The sequence below is a fragment of the Capsicum annuum genome, chromosome 9 (assembly GCF_002878395.1).
Source record: "Capsicum annuum cultivar UCD-10X-F1 chromosome 9, UCD10Xv1.1, whole genome shotgun sequence".
In the NCBI taxonomy this organism is placed as follows: Eukaryota; Viridiplantae; Streptophyta; class Magnoliopsida; order Solanales; family Solanaceae; genus Capsicum; species Capsicum annuum.
The window spans coordinates 212,784,966-212,804,788 of NC_061119.1; the positions used below are offsets into that span (position 1 = coordinate 212,784,966).

The 19,823-nt window shown below is 32.3% G+C and overlaps 1 protein-coding gene across 2 annotated transcripts; it reads right to left on the reverse strand.

Annotated features, from left to right (window-relative positions):
* Nucleotides 1-11,131: 11,131 nt before the first annotated feature.
* LOC107841760 (palmitoyl-acyl carrier protein thioesterase, chloroplastic) lies at nt 11,132-18,135 on the reverse strand. Of its 2 annotated transcripts, XM_016685596.2 has the most exons (7): nt 17,850-18,135; nt 15,625-16,247; nt 15,390-15,523; nt 13,445-13,558; nt 12,831-13,002; nt 12,679-12,747; nt 11,132-11,910 (listed from the first exon to the last, which is right to left on the reverse strand). In XM_016685596.2, the coding sequence occupies exons 2-7, from the start codon at nt 16,135-16,137 to the stop codon at nt 11,647-11,649; spliced, it is 1,266 nt and encodes a 421-aa protein (XP_016541082.1). In that variant the 5' UTR covers nt 16,138-16,247; nt 17,850-18,135; the 3' UTR covers nt 11,132-11,646. The 2 variants fall into 2 exon arrangements, with proteins under 2 accessions (XP_016541082.1, NP_001311523.1); NM_001324594.1 differs by lacking the exon at nt 17,850-18,135 and having other exon boundaries at nt 11,647-11,910; nt 15,625-16,137.
* Between the last annotated feature and the right edge of the window lie 1,688 nt (nt 18,136-19,823).

Consider the following 19,823-nt stretch of genomic DNA (forward strand, 5'->3'; position numbering starts at 1 on the left):
GCAAAATAACTTTGTTGTTGGAGAAAGTAGTAGGTCTGCAGGGCATAATGAATATCAAGATACTAGAATGACAGAAATGGTGCACGATGGTTTTAAGATGCAACACGGGGTTGACTTTAGGGAAAATGTTGAAGATGTTCCTAATAGCGAAGCGGACAATTTCTATAAAGAATTGCATGTTGCTAGTCATCCTTTGTTTGACGGGTGTTTGCACTCTCATTTGTCTATTGCTGTTAGATTATTAAGTATTAAATCTGACTGGAATATTGTTGAAGGAGGAATGGACTCAATGATAGACCTTATTAAAGAGTTAGTTGACCCCGACTTGGAGGTTCCTGATTCTTTCTATAAGACAAAAAGATTGGTGTCAAAGTTAGGTCTCTCCTCGATTAGAATTGATTGTTGTGAAAATGGCTGCATGTTATACTTTAAGGAAGATGCTAACCTAGAGTTCTGTAAGTTTTGTCAGCACTCTCGATACAAGCATGGTTCTACTGAAAATCAAATTGCTATTAAGGCGATGCATTATTTACCTCTTATACCAAGGTTGAAGAGGTTGTATGCTTCAAACATTTAAAGAAAAAAAAAATCCCAGAAAAACCGACCACAAGTGATCGGTTTTATATTAAATTTAATTAATTAATTTAATAAAAATGGACTACAAGTGGTCGGTTTTCTATTAAATTAATTAATTTATTTATTAAAAATCCGACCACAAGTGGTTGGTTTAATATTAAAATTAGTTAATTAATTTCATAAAAAATCGACCACTTGTGGTCGATTTTTTTCCTAAAATTATTTTTTTCAATTTTAATAAAATAATAATGAATTTTAAATATATATATATTTTAAAAAAAAAAAAATCGACCACTTGTGGTCGGTTTTTAAAAAACTACCACTACTTTACCGACCACACATTTTGATCAGTTTTGTGGTTGAAACTTGGAGAAAATCGGCCACATGTGGTCGATTTTTGTGGTCGGTTTTCACCTTTTTTTTAGTAGTGAAATGCCTAGAATACTTTCAGAAACTGAAAGTCTTTGTACCAAAACTCCGATTGAACTAAATTTGTGCATAAAAGATCTATTTAAAGGAAAATGATTATACGTTATGATGATTTTTATGTCAGAAATCGAACTCGAAACCCTTATTAAAAGAATAGAGGAATCTTATACGAATTTTAATTTCACTTAGTCAAATTCAAATTGTACATATTTGAAATTCGAATTCTTAAAAATGAAAAAAATTCTATTGAAAGCACCTTGCAAGCATTGTCACATACTCAATATCCCTCTTTATACATTTTAATTTCATCAATAGTGAGGGCGAATTATCTTGTAAATTATCGTACTCGTTAAATGCAGAAAAAAGATGACATGAATTTAAATTTAATTTTCAATATAAATATCAGACATCAAATATAAAAAATCATAAAAATTATATTTGCATTTCCATCTATTTAGACAACAACTTTGTTGTGAACACATTAAGCTCGTGATATAACTTCACAAGATTCTTGTTAATTCCATCCCTCTTTTTCTTTTTATTCAATCACATAATTAAATTATGAATATTTATGCTCACCTAAATCTATAAATTATTATTATTATTATTAATATTTTGGTTTTATATATTGATTTTGTTCTTCATTTTCTTCAACTATTTTCAACATCATTATTAGTAGTTAGATTTTATAAGATCAATAATAGACCATTCACGATCTTTATTTTAATTTCATCACTATTAGATCACTCTTAAACGTTAATATCAATGTAACGGTCAAGTGAATTTGCTCAAGTAGTACAATGTAGTTAAAGAGTAGGGTAAAACTTAAAAGCATTACTTTTCAAAGAAAATAAATCTGACCAATTGGCGGGTTCCACGTGTCCGCTCTTCTTTTTTCCTATTAACAATGAGCACGTCTCAATTTTAAATGAGTTAAGATCGACTATATACATCTTCATTTTAAAATTAACCTCATATGATAAATATAAAAAAAATGTTAAAAAAAACATACATATATAATACTAACAATAATCATAATAGTTAAAGTTCACTTATGTACCACCAAAGGATGTGGTGCAGTGGATGGGTTGCTCCTCCCTTAATCAGAGATCTGGGGTTCGAACCCTGGGTATGAAAAATCCTTGGTAGGGAGTTCTACCCCCCGAATGGGGCTTACCCGGCGTGAATCCGAATTAATTAGACTCCCATGCGGGTACCGAACACCGAATGAACTCCCCCACGCCCAAAAAAAAAGTTCACCTATATGAATATTTATCTTTTATAGTGTTTTATCTTTAGTTATGTCTGTATTGATATCAACAACTAATATAGGTGGTAAGCCCACCTCCTTTCCTGTAATTATAGGTCTTACCCATACTTTTTGAACGTCTTTCACATGTATAGTCTCACACCTATAAATCGATGCATCTATAAGTTAACGATGCAAAAATATGTTCAAATCATCTTAAGTGACCTTCTCACATTTTATTCTTAATAATATGTGCTAGTTGCATCTTCTTATGTATGAATCTGGTCATTTCTAATATCATCTATTGAGATAATCATATATTCGTACCTTTTTAGATATATAATTCAAGTCGAGAATACAATTACAGTATCTTATTCAAGATCAGCATATGGGAAAGATCGTTGGCCGGTTAACGCGACTAGCAGACTACGACGTATCTTGTGGATATTCATAGTGTTTGGTTGCCAAAAAGAATATTTCTATCAACATTTTTTATTTTTTATTATTAATTTTTTGTGTGTGTGTATGCTTTGAATAATCATATAAGCGTGGATAAATGAAATGAAGAATATGTCACATCAATGTTTTTCAAACAAATGTTCATGTCGGAATATACTTTTGTGTTTTACTTTGCTAGAAGATCCAAATTTAATTAATTAGTCCCAATACATTGCAACTTAAATCATGTGTAATTATAGCTAGTGGATTACATGTTGGATGACCAATTATATTAACCTAATCTTTTGTCTTGTTTTATTTTATTGCACTTTTCATGTAAACACATGTATTTATGTTGTTGGTTTATGCTTTTAATTTGCTTTTTAGTGCGGTGATAAATCATTATTTAGTTTCTTTAATTTGCTTTTCATGTAAACACATGTATTTATGTTGTTGGTTCGTCCATCTTCGAGGGTCTTCAAAATGGGTTTGTCGATAAATATTCTACCCGAATGGATCGGATAGAGAGTAATAAATCGGATTAAGTCTAATATTTGGGTTGGATCGGATTATTTAACATATATTATGTGTTTGGATCGGGTTAAAATTAAATTAATAGGAAATATTTAATTAAATACGTGGCATCACCACAGGGCGAGAGTGTACTCCACTCCACTCATTAAACTTAGGCATAGGTGTAGCGGGGAGTAAATAAATTCACTTATAGTATAGGTGTGTAATAGGTTACATCAATAGTTTAAGTGTGTCATCGACTTTTCATATATAGTTTAGGGTGGAAATCATGATTTTTTCCTTCTTTAATTACATATGATTAATACTGTAAACTTTACAACCATCAAAAGTTGCAGTGGAGTGGTAAGTGTTCCTCCATTCTTAATCAATGGTCTCAGTTCGAGCCGGAGTGTGAAGTCGCCTTTGGTAGAGACTCGTTACTCCTCATAGTGGGACTTTTTGAATTTCGAGGCAGAGCCAGGATTTCAACAAAGGAGTCCAATATTTAAAGAAAATCTAGTCGAAGGGGGTTCAACATGTACTGCAGATACATAAAAATTAATTTTAATTATATATAAATGCTATGTTTTTTCGTCCCTGTTTTCGATGCGAATCTAAATTAATCAAACTTAAACTATGCTCTATCTTTGTCTAGATCCCACCTTTTCCCGAAAAAGAGAAGGATAAGAATCCTCTTCAGTGAATCCCTCTTGTTCCTGTTTAGTCTCTTCATTTCAGAAGCTCATATTGAGGAGTAGAGAGCAGACAATCAGAGTGGAATGTCACGTACAATACTTATATTCTCTACTCTTACCTAAGAAATTATTTTCCTTATTTTTAATAAATTGATTTTCTCTCCAAAAATATTTTTCAAAATATTTTGACCAATTTCATGTGAAAAAGTAAAATATATATATATTTTCATGCCAAACGTACCCTTAGTTTTAGTACAAGAGTTAGAGAGGATCAATTTGTTAATTAGGTGTACCAAAACAAATTGTTGAATAGAAATTCTAAAGCTAATTAATTAACAATTTCACTTATTGCTTAATTGGTTATAATGTCATCGTCCTCATGTCTTAATTATGTTAATTTGAATTTAATATGGTACTCATGTTTGAGTTAAATGATCAAATTGATTTCTAAGTTGACACAAAAAAATATTCAATATTAGTCAAATTTAATAATAATTCAACTAAAGATTGTAATCTCAGTAAAAATAATAATAACCAAGATAGCTGGAAATTAAGAGTTTCATTTGGGTCAATAAAGTACCTAAAAATTTGATAGCAAAATTTTTTTAAAAAAATATTGTTAGGTGATTTTTTTTTTCAATTATTTAAGTTTTAATTGGTGAAAAATAGCAATAATATGATGTGATATTTAAGGTACAAATATTTATTCGCATTCAATATTTATATCAAATTATATTAATTTAACCACAATTATATTCATTTTAATAGTCTTTGTGTAATACATGTAATAGATTTATACTTTCTCTTTAATGACCGTATGCAACTAGAATCCAAATTGTGAACGCTCTAAAAGTGATACAAAACACCAAATGATTTCTTTTTATTAATTTAATATAAATATTAGGTATGAAAAAAATTTATCAGATGCATACAATTTGATTCGAACATTAATTTTGGTCAAACTATATTTTTTAAAAAAAAGTTTGACAAATCAATAACCCCTTAAATTGCTGTGCATTTTATTTTGAGAATCGAACTATTTCTTGTTTCAATAGAGCAGTTGAATACATGATAAAATATTTTATTAGACATTTTCTATTTAATTTTTTTTAAAAAAAAAAAAAACTTGTATGTTCTCAAGTACAAGTTTTTATTAGATAGTTAAACTAACTATATAAGATATGTCATCTTATTTTCTTATACGCATTAGCCTGAAAAGAACATGCCTAAGATTTAATAGTTTATTGAATAATACATATAACATAATTAAATGAAGATGACATATTTTAATTGTTAATTTATCTGTGTAACAGACATGCGAAAATACATGCAAAAATAAATCAAAATTTTAGTGGAAAGTACTTAATAATTAGGAACAATTATTCATGTGATTGATTAGTATTACAATTCGAGTGTCTAATTAAAATTACAACAAGTTCATAGGATAATCAGTATATTAAATCTAAATAAGAGATAAATATTCATTATCTTTGAATTATGATCAAAGTTGCTACGACACACTCCAACTTCACAAGATCCTATTACTCCTCCTGTGCTGGCGTGACACCTTTATTACATAGAATGAACCCACGTCAGCTAAAAAGGTTGACAAAAGGTGTTACATCAATTAAAAAGGTTGATAAAAAATATCGCGTCAGCTAAAAAAGGATGACAAAAGTATGTTAAATTTAGTTCAAGGAGGTAATAGGGCCCCCATAAAGATAGAGTGTGTCGTAGCAAATTTGATCATAATTCAGAGATACTAGATACTTTACTTTATTTTATTTTTTAAAAAAAGAACATATGATTGGTACCAAATAAGAAATCCAAGAAAACCAGATAAAACAATAAATTTATCCTGCGCAGATGAACTAAACTAGATAAAAACTGCAACAAAACTGTCACTTGTAATATCTAAGAAAAGTGTCTAATTAATTATAGTAAATTCCATGATTGACCTAATCTTATTTTATAATCAATATATTCTTAATATTCCTATCCACTCTGGCTCACTTTTGCATGTGACAAATGTACCAAAAAGGAGCAAATAGCATGTGAGAAGAGAGCTATTTGGATATTGTATTATTTTATTTTATTTTATTTTTTGATAATTATAAAAAAAGACTGTCTGATGTATTAAAGCTTTCGTTGTGAGCTAGATTTAAAAAAAGATCGAATTATAAGAATTTATTATATGCAACTTCAGCCCATATTTCTGTAGAAAACTATTTTCATACTTAAATTCGTGATCCTCTAATAATATAACGATAATTTTATCTGTTACTTTAACGCTTTTTTTTTTTTGTTTTTTTTTTTTTGCAATTGAGACAAAGTTAATGAATTGTTTCCCTACTCATGTGAAGTCTCATGGCTGACACATTATTTTGTTCTTCAAGATTCTTTATTTGTTTACTATATAATAATATCACCAAGATAATATTATAGAACATGGGGTTTGGCTTTTTATCATTTTTTTCTCCACCACTCATTTATTTCCATATCCCCTTTTTTTTTAAGACTAAATTAATTTAATCAAAAGTATTTTGTCAGTTGACAATAGAAGCCTCTTTCTTTTAAATGGTTTTCATTTCTAAATTGAGAGGTTGAAAAATTTGTTTTCTTTATTTAAGATCTTATTAATAACAAATTATGAAAAAAATACAATAGTACTAATAACAAAATTAGTATAATTCTATCAGTAAAGTTTGAAAAAGATAAAATGTACGTTATTCTTTAGAGAGTTATTGTTTGATTGAACATCGACAATCCTCGTTTTTTAACCCAGATTTTGAAATCAACTATGTGAAAGGCCTCACAAAGGCAAGGTTAAATGATGAAAAAGAAAAATCTCTAAAAATATTAAATAACTATTTGGAGAATGTGTAGTTGAAGTTAGAAAAAGAAATATGTAATGAGGCTGAATAGAAGGATTGACATGCTTCTAGATCGATAAATTTCTATTGAAACACTACATATTAATATATATATATATATATAGGCGAATGTTACGCTGAAATGAAAAGAGGAAAATAAAGAACTTTACGGGCTCACAATTCACAAGGTACTCACACTTTTGAGCTTAACGATGGCATAACCTAAAGGATAAGTATATGAGGTTTGTTCAATCGCAAACAATACATGTCACGAACTTGGATCATGACAAATCTAATAATTTATAATCTCAACAAAAATAACATTCATTTGGTTGGAAAACAAGTTATCCCGAGATTAGTTATTTCAAGATTAGTTATCTTGGGATCATTAGCTACTCCGAAATTAACTATCCCACCCTCAAGGAGGAATAAGAAAAATACTACAATCCCGAAATGAATAATCCCTGAATGAGTTATCCCATGAATTTTGTCCCATCCAAATATGGAATAAGCTCTTCTTCTAAATTAATCTCGGTATTAGTTATTATTATCCCTTCTATCAAACGATCTCTGAATCCGTAAGAGATTGTTTGGTACGTGGGATAAAAATATTAATTTTGAATAAAATTTAAGTTTAATTTTATCCTATATTTTGTTTGAAGTATTAGTTAATCTCGAAAAAAATTTATGTTATTATTTATACTAAAATGATCAGATTATTATTTCACACAAAGAGTCAGATAAAATATTTATATGAAATAACTTTGTTTATCTCATTCCACGTATAGACGACCTCTAAGGAAATTGTATGTGATGCCCATAACGGAGGACAAATAATAAAAAAATAACTGGCAGGTGAAGTTAAAAAGTTAAAAAAGAATATCCATCAACTATCAAAGTACATCTTCCCACAACTTATTCTAAATACAAAATTACCTGTAAAGTTGAAAGTTTGGTTCCACTTTCATGAGTATAATATTATGCTTATCTACTGGTTACTTCTTCTCAAATTGATTGATATATTTTAACTTAGTACGAAGTTTAAATAAAAAAAAAAATTCTGATCTTAAATTATAGGCATATCAAATATATTAAAATATTTTTTAATCTTGTGTCTTACATATTTTATGTGAAAAATTAAAATTAAAAAATTATTAAAAATAAAAAATTATTCTTTTTTAAACGAATGAAAAAAAAATTGTCAAATAAATTAAAAGGAAAAAGAATTAAATTTGAACACGATTACTTCTTTGATTGTTGAAGCTCGCCCCGGGGGTAAAGACAAATTCTGCAGGGTGACAATCCGTCCGGCCATGTTGTATGGAACGGAATGTTGGCCAATCAAGAACTCTCACATTCAAAAATTGAAGGCAGCGAAAATACGGATGTTGCGTTGGATGTGTGGGCTTAATAGAGGTGATAGAGTTCGAAATGAGACTATTCGGGAAAAGGTTAAAGTGGCTTCAGTGGAGGACAAGATGCGAGAAGTCCGATTGAGATGTTTTGGGCATGTGATAAGGAGGAGCACGGATGCCCCGGTTGGTAGGTGTGAGAAGCTTGCTTTGGATGATTTCAGACGGGGTAGGGGTAGGCCGAAGAAATACTGGAGATAGGTGATCAGGCGGGACATAGAGCAGTTACAGTTCACTGAGGACATGACCCTAGATAGAAAGATCTGGAGGACACGGATTAGGGTAGAAGGTTAGTGCCAGTTTGAGTTGTTGGGTTAGGACATTACTTGATAGATGTATTATTTTTACTAGAGCATTTTGTTGCATGCTTTATTACGAATATGTTTACTATTCTTTGTTTAGTATTCCTTGTGGGTGACGTATTTATGTCATAACATCTTGTTCCATGCTTTATTAAGTATCTGTTTATTACTCCTTATCTTGAGCCGGGGGTCTATCGAAAACAACCTTTCTACTTCTCCTAAAGTAGTTGTATGAACTGTTGCGTACATCTTACCCCCCAAATTTCACTATGTGGGAATACACTTGATTTGTTGTTGTTGTACGTCTTTGATTGGCAAAAAGATACTCACCCACCAACAATAAAGAGACTTTTGTCACTAAAAGACACAACAAAAATGCAAAAAGATCCCATTGTAAAAGGAATTAATTGAGAATCATTCTTCCCCACGATAATTAGGCATGTTTAAACATCATTTATTATATTTATTAGAGTTATTTCTTTAGTACATTCCAAATTGTACCTTTCAGTATTTAAAAACTCTTTAAATTTTTCATTTTTTTTATAATCATAGTGTTCCAACTAATAAAATTGCTTCTCAACTAATTCGACAAAATATCTACTAGCTACACCAGCATAAACGATAAGTAATTCTATCTATTAAAATTTGGACAAATGAAACAAAAGCACCTAATATTTTTTCCCTTTGGTATAGCGTATAAAAATAATATTAAATAAAATATATGACAAAATACTCTTCTAAACCCTTGTACTATGTCGATTTTATACGTTAAATACTTCTACTTATATATTTGTCATCTAAACCCCTGAATCCACTAAAAAGCAACATTTTACATCCTTTCAGAAATAGCTGAATAGGACAAAGAGAGTGTAATCACTCGCTTGAGGTGCGAGTTGGAATTAATTTTTGATCAATTTTATATTAAAATAATTTTAAAAAATAAAAATAACATTAAAATTAAAAAAATAAATAAAAAAGGACTTTTCTCCCTCCATCTTTTTTACATTAAAATATTTTTAAAAAATTAAAAATAATAAATTTATAAAAAAAAATAAAAGCTCCCCCTTCCCCACCCCCCACCCCACCCCGTCCAGCCAACCCCCACACCACCTCTCAGAGCCCCGCCCCCTGCCGTCCACCACCGTCAACCCGTCCCCCCACGCCGTCCACCTACATCAGCAAAAACAATAATTTCTCCGTTCACCTGCCACCTCCACCATGAACACCCCAAACCCACCAGCACCACTGCAGTGCCCTCCCCCCTACATTAACGCCGGTCATCACCGTTATAACACTTCAATCCAACAATACCACAACTAGAATTTCCACTTCGTTGAACCATCAATCTCTGGCTCACAACATCAAATTGGTGTGGAGCAATAGCAGAAGAAAAAACTTAGATTTCAACACTACAAGTGCAGCTCCTAAGAAAAAACTTTGATTTGTCAAGTATCTCCCAATATATATCTGCTGGAAGATTAATTTTTGAAGATGAATCATCCTCCTCCATACTCACACTACTCATTTTCCACCACTTCCTCAAATCCTTAAAATTTTCAAAATCAATCAAAAATTACTTTTTTGATCTTTATCTTAAACCAACAAACCCAATTTCTACAAGAAAGAAAATACAAACAAATCCTCCATGATCCATTTAAGAAAAGATCAAAAAAAAGAGCAGAAAAACACAAATAATTCGCTCCACAGTTGCTCGAATTTGAAGATTTCTTTTTGACAATTTGGTTGAAGCATTATTCACGCCGCCATAGTCATCTCTTGCAAAACCAACACATAATTTCTATCAAAAAAGGAGAAGATGAGGGAGAAGAATGAAAAAGATGAAGAAGAAGAAATGGAGAATGAAGTACAGCAAAAAGAAAGAAATGGGGGAAGAGAGAGGAAGAAAAGATGTGGGGGGAGGTTTCTTTTTATTTATTTATTTATTTTAAAATTAGTTGAAGAAGAATTTTAATTATTTGAAATGAATTTAATATTTAATTTGTGAGCAAAAATAAATCAAATGACATTTTATAATTTAATTATTTGGATATTTAATTTAAAAATAATTATTTAATTTTTTTTATAATTTAAAAAAAATATTTAATTAAATTAATTTTAATATTTAATTTGTCATGTAGCATTTTAAAAATAACTTGAAATTTCATGAAATACTTGAAAATGATGTGACAGATAACGTGGTACACATGACAACTGACGTGAGAGAGTGTTACACTCCAAAAATATATTTAAAATGCTATTTTTAGTGAATTTAGGAGTCCAGATGACAAACATGTAAGTAAAAATATTCAATTTACAAAACCAACCCAGTACAGAAATCCATTGAGCCATTTTACCAAAATACATTAATATGATAAGATTAGTATTTGTTGGGATCATTTTTTATTCATTATTTAATTTGGTGTATTAAAAAGCAATTCTATTTCAAATCATTTTTATTCACGTATTAATAACCCTTGTATTGTGTATTATACAATGTATAACTAATATATAAAATGAAAATGCTAGTACAATACAAAAGATCAAATAATACCATCACTAATACACCCTACCAAACGACAAGTAACAAGACATATTTCAGACCACAAATTCTATGAATACTTTCGATACGCACCAAAAGCCTATCTTTCAAAAAATAAAATTCCGTGATCAATATTGCATTACTAGAAAGAGGAAACTTCCATACACTAAATTGTTGACAAATGAGATGACCACATGGCAATGAGAACAAATATAATGCATTACAGATATAAAGAATTTGCCACAAATAAAAAAATGTTCCATTTGCTGTCCAATTCAGCAATGCCATTTTCTAGGCCAAACTCAATTGCCAGCAAGGTAAAGGGCACAAACGATAAAATGAAGTTCTTGGAGTATAGGGAAATAATGCTAGGGAATATAAGACATTAGACACAAAGGACTATACTTACAAACACTGATAATTTCACTAATATCTAAGGGAAATAAAAGAAAAAAAATGAGGAAAAGATAGGGAGGACATATATATATATATGTAGGAGGGAATATAATATATGAAGATCAAAAGAGCACAAATAGGACGATTCACGACGGATTGTGACATATAGCGCATTGAAAGTTTGACGTTACTTCAAGTTTGCAGCACTTGGAAGTAATGGGAACTTAGGCTGGGAATCCGCCGAGGCTCCCAATTCCATTGATAAGTTTCGGCCTCCATTCAGTTCGTCCCTTAACAACCTCTCCACCATTTTCAAGTCGAAGCACATGTTGACACTCAACATGACCAAAGTTGGTTAAGTCACCACCAACTTCCTTGTCGAGTACAGAGGTAAGAGACTGCAGCACGCTGTCCCTTCTGCACTCCCTGCGGTATTCCAATGTCATGGCAGCAAGCTCACACCCTTCGAGTATTTGCATAGGTGCACTCTGCAGACAGCCAAAAACACCTTTAAGCAAAGACGAAATCACATGATGCTACCAACATTTTGAAGCATTCGAGAGAACATTTTGTTTATTAACGTACACCTTTAGATCTGAGAAATTTGGAATTCTGAAACCCTCTAAACACTTTAGTCAACTTCATACCCAGTGTAATCCCTCAAAGCGGGGTCTGGGGAGGATAGTGTGCATGGCTGTACACAGACCTTAACTACCATGGGACGTAGAGAGGCTGTTACTAGACCCTTGGCTCAATTGTTACTAGTATTATGACATGATTTATGCTTATGCAAACGGAAAGGAGAATGAGCACTAAGGCCAGTCAAGTTGGGTTCATTCAGCTTTTTCCTATTTTAGGTTGACAAAAAAGCCTCATGCTCATACACCACACAACGTTTATTACTGTGCTCAACTACATGAACACATTTTATGCTACATTGGTGCAGAATCCACAAGAGAAATGACAAATCTCTTTTATCCAGACGCATACGTAGACAAGTAATTCACAACTTAATAAGTATGGAAATGGCTCCTCCCAGATATACACATCACTCTATGTATTTCAGCTCTCTCTGAAACGACAGGATATCCAATACCACCGCAAATCCAATAAATATTGGAAATTGGTTGTGTTAATTTGAGAACACGATGAAACCTAAGCTCATATATCATGCAACATAACCATAATATATTACAAGCAATAACAGGGAAGAAAATTTTGTTTTGGACAAAAGGAGGAAAAGACAAAGGTTTTACCTCAAGAATCCAGCCAATGTACTTGACATTATTAACATGCTGATTGACATCTAAATCACTCCATCTTGGCTGTAAATTTCAACAAATCAGAAGATATTAAAAATGATGTGCTTAGATACGACAAAGTTACCATTGACGAATATTCTACTTACAGTTAAACCAGTTCGAGTATAGTCTGCTGTTGTCTCGTCAAGTTTTGGCAACTTCCTGCTGTCATCATCAATAACAGGAGGTGAATCAACAAAATATCCTTCAATTTCAGCCCGAGCCTCGTCTGGTATTTTAGATAATCTCCTTGTCTCCTTATTCATCATCACCCATTGGCTGCAAGCAAATGGAAACAAAAGAAATATGAACCAATGAATAGATCATCAAGCTTTTCATGGCTTGGCTACCAAAAAATTTTTGAAAAAAAGGCAGCCTGGTACACACTAAAGCTCCTGTTGTGCGCGGGGTTCGGGGAAGGGCTGGACCACAAGGGTCTATTTGTACGCAGCCTCACCAAGAGGTTGCTTCCACGGCTTGAACCCATGACCTCTTGGTCACACGGCAACAACTTTACCAGTTCCACCAAGGCTCCCCTTCAAGATCAGGAGCTATTGACACGGTCATAAAACAACCAAATCCAAAGAGAAGGTTTCAACCACATGGAGACAAGCCTAAGTAGGAATGATAAGATCATTTTACATAATCGAATATAACTGATCATTGCTTCAAAAAATTTTAACCAAATTGAAGTAGATTACATAAACAATAATGCCCCTACCTGGAAGCTCTCATTAATACATCGCCTGTAGTACTATCTCGGATGAGCCAATCTCTGCGCATACCATTTTTACCTGATGCAGCTACCCAAGTGTCTACTTGAACAACATCACCCCTGTGAAAAAAGATATCAGTCAAAGGATCCCCATATTCATCTTTTCACATGTCGAAGAAACTGTGCACGCAGTGTTTTAAATATCAATAGGGAGATCAGTAGGAACAATAAAGAATAATTCCCAACAGATCCAAAATACGTTCCAAATCTTGACTTATACAATCTCAAATCTTGAAATAAACGACAAATGATAGAAAAGGGCAGCCTGCCTAGTGGTGCGCTCTATATGCGGTTTCCGGGGAAGAGCCGGACCACAAGGATCTATTGTACGCAATCTTACCCTGCATTTCTGCAAGAGGCTGTTTCCAAGGCATATATATAACCCATGACCTCCTGGTCACATGGCAGTAACTTTACCAGTTACTTCAAGTTACCCTTCATAGAACAAATGTAAGACGACATAATATTTCTCCTATGGATAGTCGAAAACTGTAATTCACAACAAGGAAATTAATGCTTAGTAGCTAGATGGAAAATGAGCAAAACAATCAAGAAAGGAGGTCACTTGGCACCTAAAAGAGATTGAGAGATTTCTGATTAAGTAAAACAAAATTTTCCCATTTAAATTGATCATGTTCCTAAGAGTTGACTAATGTTAACATAAGGGAACCAAATTAAGTTCAATTTATTGAAATGATTCCTCATATCACACAATAGCAAAATGCTAAGAAAAGACTTTAATATCTTGTTTAGCCAAGCTTTTAGAAGGCCAAAAGTGCTTACTTTTTTTAAGTACTTATTTTTAAGAAAGTGGAGTGGTTTGGCCGAGCTTTGTGAAGAAAATAAGTGCTTTTAGGGAGTAAGAAAAAAAAGCAGCCCGGTGCACTAAAGCTACCGCTATGCACGGTGTTCGGAGAAGGCCCCACCACAAGGGTGTATCGTACGCAGCCTTACCTTGCATTTCTGCCAGAGGCTATTTCAAAGGCTTGAACCCATGACCTCATTTCTGCCAAAGGCTGTTTCCAAGGCTTGAAGGTCACATGGCAGCAACTTTACCAGTTACTCCAAGGCTCTCCTTCTTTTTCCTTCTTTTTAGGGAGTAAGAGAAGTTGTTTTTCAAAAGCTTAAGAAGTAGTTTTTCCCCAAAGGTTTTTTTTTGGGGAGAAAGGCAATTTTACTTTCTTTATTAATAACCGTCGTGTTCAGGCCAACTTTTGTGCATGTAGACTAATTTCATGGGATACTTGGCACCTCCCATCAACACCAGCTACCAGGTAACTTTATCCACCAACACCAAAATAGATGGAAGAAATTACCTAGTATTTTTGTCTCTATTTGGATTTGAACCAGAGACCTCATGATTCTCAACCACTTCATTGACTACTAGGCACACCCTTGGGTATAGGTAACTTCACTATTTTGAAATGCCCTTCGGAGAAAATACACGTAGAAGCATTTTTTAAAAGTTCGGCCAAACACTAATTGTTGCTCAAAAGTGTTTCTTAAATTGATTAGCCAAACACATTGTTTCTCACCAAAAGAATTTTTTTAAAAAAAAAAGCATTTCTCACCAAAAGAATTTTTTTTTTAAAAAAAGCACTTTAAAGAAAAATACTTTTCAAAATAAGCTAATTATAGAAGTTCTGAAAAACAAACTAAATGACTACATGCTTAAGGTTGAGCACGTTCCAGCGATGTGCGATTCAAGAAGTTTTTATTAAACAAAATTTACAAATTCTTGGGTATGATACTCGATCTCGAGTCAAACATTGATCAACAAAGACAATTCCAAAAGCTGGTGAACTTCTGCTTAACCCTTTCTAGTACACCTCAACAAACTTATCCAATACAATATTGTAACAATCTCATCCATGTACAAGAAGAAACTTACCAAGTAGGATAACGGTCCAGCACAACTTGCATTTTAGTAACGACCCAGATCAAATTTCTTTTGGACATTTCTGGAGTTGATCCAAACCCACCATGCATGAGTCCCGCACTCTTGACATGGTTAAGAGCCGTTTCCTGCAAAACCAACTCAAGCACGTTAAGGTATCAAAACAATATGCTTTTACAAGTTCAAGTCAAAAATTTCTTTATCAAATGGAAATAAAAACGTCGAATACCTGTAAATGATTCATCATTGTTTCTATAGACGCAGTCCTATCAGCCCCTATTTCATAGGACCTGATGCTGAAATTTTGACGGAAAATAAAGCCATCTTCCACAATTTTTCCTAATCCGAATGGATCAACGAGCATATCAGGACGCTTAGGCTTCCAATCAAGCATCATCCATTGCTTCTCAGCAGCCAAAAAAATCGTTGTGATGGCGGCGAGGAGCATGCTCCAATCAGGTAACTGGTTGATAAAGGTCCTTGGATGATGTGAAGATATCACCTCATCGTCGGTCTTGAACCCATCCATAACGCCTACTTTTGTTCCATTCACCTTAGGTGGAGCTTGTGCATTAGCCTTAGCTTGCAGGCTCCCAAAAGCAGGCTTCTTAACATTATTAAGCCCCCGTGCATCTATACTTCCAGGAACACTTCCTCCTCCTAAATTTCCAGACGATTTTGCTCCGGAATCAGAAGGTGGATTACCAGTAGGGAAGAATGCGCAAGTAGCAGCCGCGGCCATCACGATCAAAATATTGTATACAATCAAGTTGAGTCTCCCTTCGTTCAAATTTTATTGCATATGGATTCAAAACGAACACCAAAACAGATCAAAGAGTGACACTGTTCTTCCTGCCATAAACATAAGTAACATATCACTGTATATCCAAATAAGCCAAAGAATTTCAAGAATCTAAAATTCCTTTTAACTATCAGCTGAAAAATAAAAAAAGCTTGAATTTTTGTAATGGTTTTAATGAAATTAACAGTTTGCAGCCAGCAGAAACAGCTTTGATTGGAATTAACCAAAACCCAACAACAACAACAACAACATACCCAGTATATTCCCGCAAGTGGGGTCTAGGGAGGACAGAGCAAGGGCAGACCTAAAGCTAATTTTTGGGTGCCCTGACACCTCTTAAATCCGACGTAGACTAGGTAAAATTATATAACAAAGGTATTAAAATTGGTATAAGGTCTAAAAAAGCACCCAATAAACCAAGAAAATAGATGGGTGCTTTAGTTTTCAGGCGGAACTTTAAAGCTTTCAGCGTCAATATTTGTGTTCGGACCTCCCAGGGCACCCACGACCCCTAAATCCTGGGTCCGACACTGGGATAGAGTGTACACACACCTTACCCCAACCTCGTGGAGATAGAGAAACTGTTTCCAAAAGACCCTTAGCTCAAACTCATAAACCATACCCCCCAAATCAACAAAAAAGTTTCAGCCTTTCAGGTTAAAATTTGAAATTTCACCAAATAAACCTTACAAAACTAATTAAATATTATTAGTCCCATTTATCAGCACGTTTCTACAGATTAAACCCGCAGCACAATTTCACAAATTTGAGAACAAGAATGCCAAGAAATGTTGTATATTTTCACCACAATTTTTAGATATCCTTAGTTTTGAAAAAAAAAAAAAAAAATTTGTAACTTAATAGTATAACCTTTTTTACGAATTTCTAAACATCTGAGCTTATTTCCAAGAGAAAAAAAACAAGGAACTGATTTCCAAATTGAGATTGAAAACTACATGACTGACAAACTTCATTCAATTTGTAATGAATATAAATATTTGAACATAAATTCCTCAAAACCAAATAAAAGATCTTTACAACACCTAGAAAAAAAAAATTCAAACATGCACTACAGCAAACAAAACAGATCTGAATCTCAAAAAAGCCATAAAAATCAAAAACTTCATGTCTCCACATTCAGCTCAAATTTACAAAAACAAGCATTCCTTTCCCCGTACACCTTACAAATAAATACGATTAAATCATTCTAACCCAGATCAACAAAACATATCAAAAAAACACTATACAAATATATAACAATGTAAAAAAATATATATATTAGCAAAAGATTGCAAGCTCGAGACTACGAATTTCATTAAAATATACTACATTTTTTCATCTGCATTATATCATCCAGATCAACAAAACAAATCCAACAATTTGAGTGGATAAAGGAACAAAATAAACAACACAAGTTAACACAAAATGTGTATAACAAGTGGTAAAAAAATATTAACAAAAAGACTACAAAAAAATATGCCGAAATCATTCTTAATACATATCAACAAAACAAATAAATAACACGAACCTTTTTTCTGTAATGTATAACAGTAGTTTAAAAAAAAAACAGCAAAAAATAATTCTAATCTAGATCAAATTACAAATAAAACAATTTTTGTAAGTGTGTAGAAAAAATAATAAAGAACACAAACCTTTTTCTCTTGTTTCTGCACGGAGAAACTTCTAGAGAATAATAACAAACAAAATGCATACAAAAGTGTTAATAAAAAATATTAACAAAAAGACTACAAACCCAAACCAAATATATATATAAGATTTGCAACAATTTTAGGGTTTGTAAATAAAATTTTGTTTTTTTAAAAAAAAATCAATTTTAATTTTTTTGGAGAGGACAAAAAAATAAAAAGGAAGAGAGAAAGAAGGGAATCTGGGTGGTAAGGATAATAGAGTGTTATAGTAACCCATTTTTATAACTAATCCACCTGGCTATTTTCTGCCTCGCATTTCACTTCATGTTTTTGACCTTATTGTTTGGATTATTTACGTAAATGCCATTTTTTTCGCGTTATTTGGTCAAAGGGAAAGTGCTTCTAGACCCTAATATTACGTCTATTTTTAGGTGTTAATGGACGGATTGAGCTGAATTTGATTGGTTATTGGGTCAAAGGGAAAGTGCTTCTAGGCCCTAGTATTATGTATGTTACGTTTATTTTTAGATGTTAAGCGGTTTAACAGATGGATTGAGCTGAATTTAAGTATTTTATATTTATTTTGTAGGTGGTAACGGACGGGTTGAACAGAATTTGAGTGGATGGGTTAATGATCTGCTTAAAAAGTTATTTGGGTGTAGGTTGGAATTTACTAAAAATTGGATCATAATTCAATCTGTTAATTCTTATTTTCTCCGTTTTGAAAAAATGATTTGTTTTGATTTGGAACGATATTTCAGAAAATAATGAAACTTTTGAATTTTGTATTCTTAAATTAAAGTTACGTAAAATGTATCAAAATATTCTTTAATTTTATGATCTCAAGCATATCACGTAAAAAAATAAAATTAAAATATTAAACGAACTAAAAAAGAAAGTATTTTTTAAAAAAGAAAGAATTGCATTTGACTTGCATGTCTACGATTCATAACACCTAATAATCTTTGTATTTTAGTTTATGTACAACATTTGATTGATTTTTAAGAAAAAAAATTAAGACAACAATAATATATTCATTATTTTTTTATAAAGTGGGTGGAATGGAAAAGTGTAGGCAGTTTATATCACTATTTCAGATGTGAGATAGAGATATTATTTCTGATAGATTCCTAACTCAAAACAAAAATAATCTAGAAAAAAATAGTAAAGGAAATAAGAAACAATAGATGTTAACAAACTGAATAACAACATAAACAAGTCTATCACTAAGTAATACGACAATGATAACACACTCTGAAATAAAGATTAGCATTACGGTCACTAGCACGGATAACAAAACAAAGTCCTTCTACCTAGCTACTAGTAAGGACACACTATTTCCTACTATCATTTTACCCTAATTCGCATCCTCCACATATTCTTATCTAAGGTTATGTCCTCAATAAGTTGAAACTGCTCCATTTTATAACTAATCATCTTTCTCCAGTACTTCTTTGGTCTACCTCTACCTCTCTTGAAATCACATCCCCAACTAACCTCTCGCACCTCCACAGTGAGGCATCCGTTCCCTCCTCATCACATGTTCGAACAATCTCAACGTTGATTCCCACATCTTGACTTTCATTGGAGCCACTCCTACCTTATCTCAAATAACCTCATTTCGTTCTATCTTTCTAGTAAATTCATATACATCGTAACATTTTCATCTCCGCTACTTTTATTTTTTGAATATAAAAGAAAATAATTTTTTAAAATTGTGATAAATCATAACAATTCAAGTAAAATAGAAAATATAATATTTTTTCAAGATAATTAAAAAATATCAAATAAATTGAGACAGAAGAAAATAATCGTATTAAAAAATAAAGCAAGAAAGTGGGCCTATAAGATATCATAACCTGACAAACGGGTCGGGTTGACCCGACCTAGTCAACCCATGGGCTGTAGGGTACCGGATTCCGAGCCGATTAAATTTTTTGGTTGGGCCCGATTAACCCGACCCGAACCAAGCCCGAT

Coding starts and splice junctions, on each gene's coding strand:
- LOC107841760 (XM_016685596.2), bottom strand. CDS start 16,137: ATGGCCGCGGCTGCTACTTGCGCATTCTTCCCTACTGGTAATCCACCT. Junction 15,524..15,624: donor CAATGATGAATCATTTACAG/GTATTCGACGTT, acceptor TTGGTTTTGCAG/GAAACGGCTCTTAACCATGT. Junction 13,003..13,444: donor GTATTAATGAGAGCTTCCAG/GTAGGGGCATTA, acceptor ATTTGCTTGCAG/CCAATGGGTGATGATGAATA.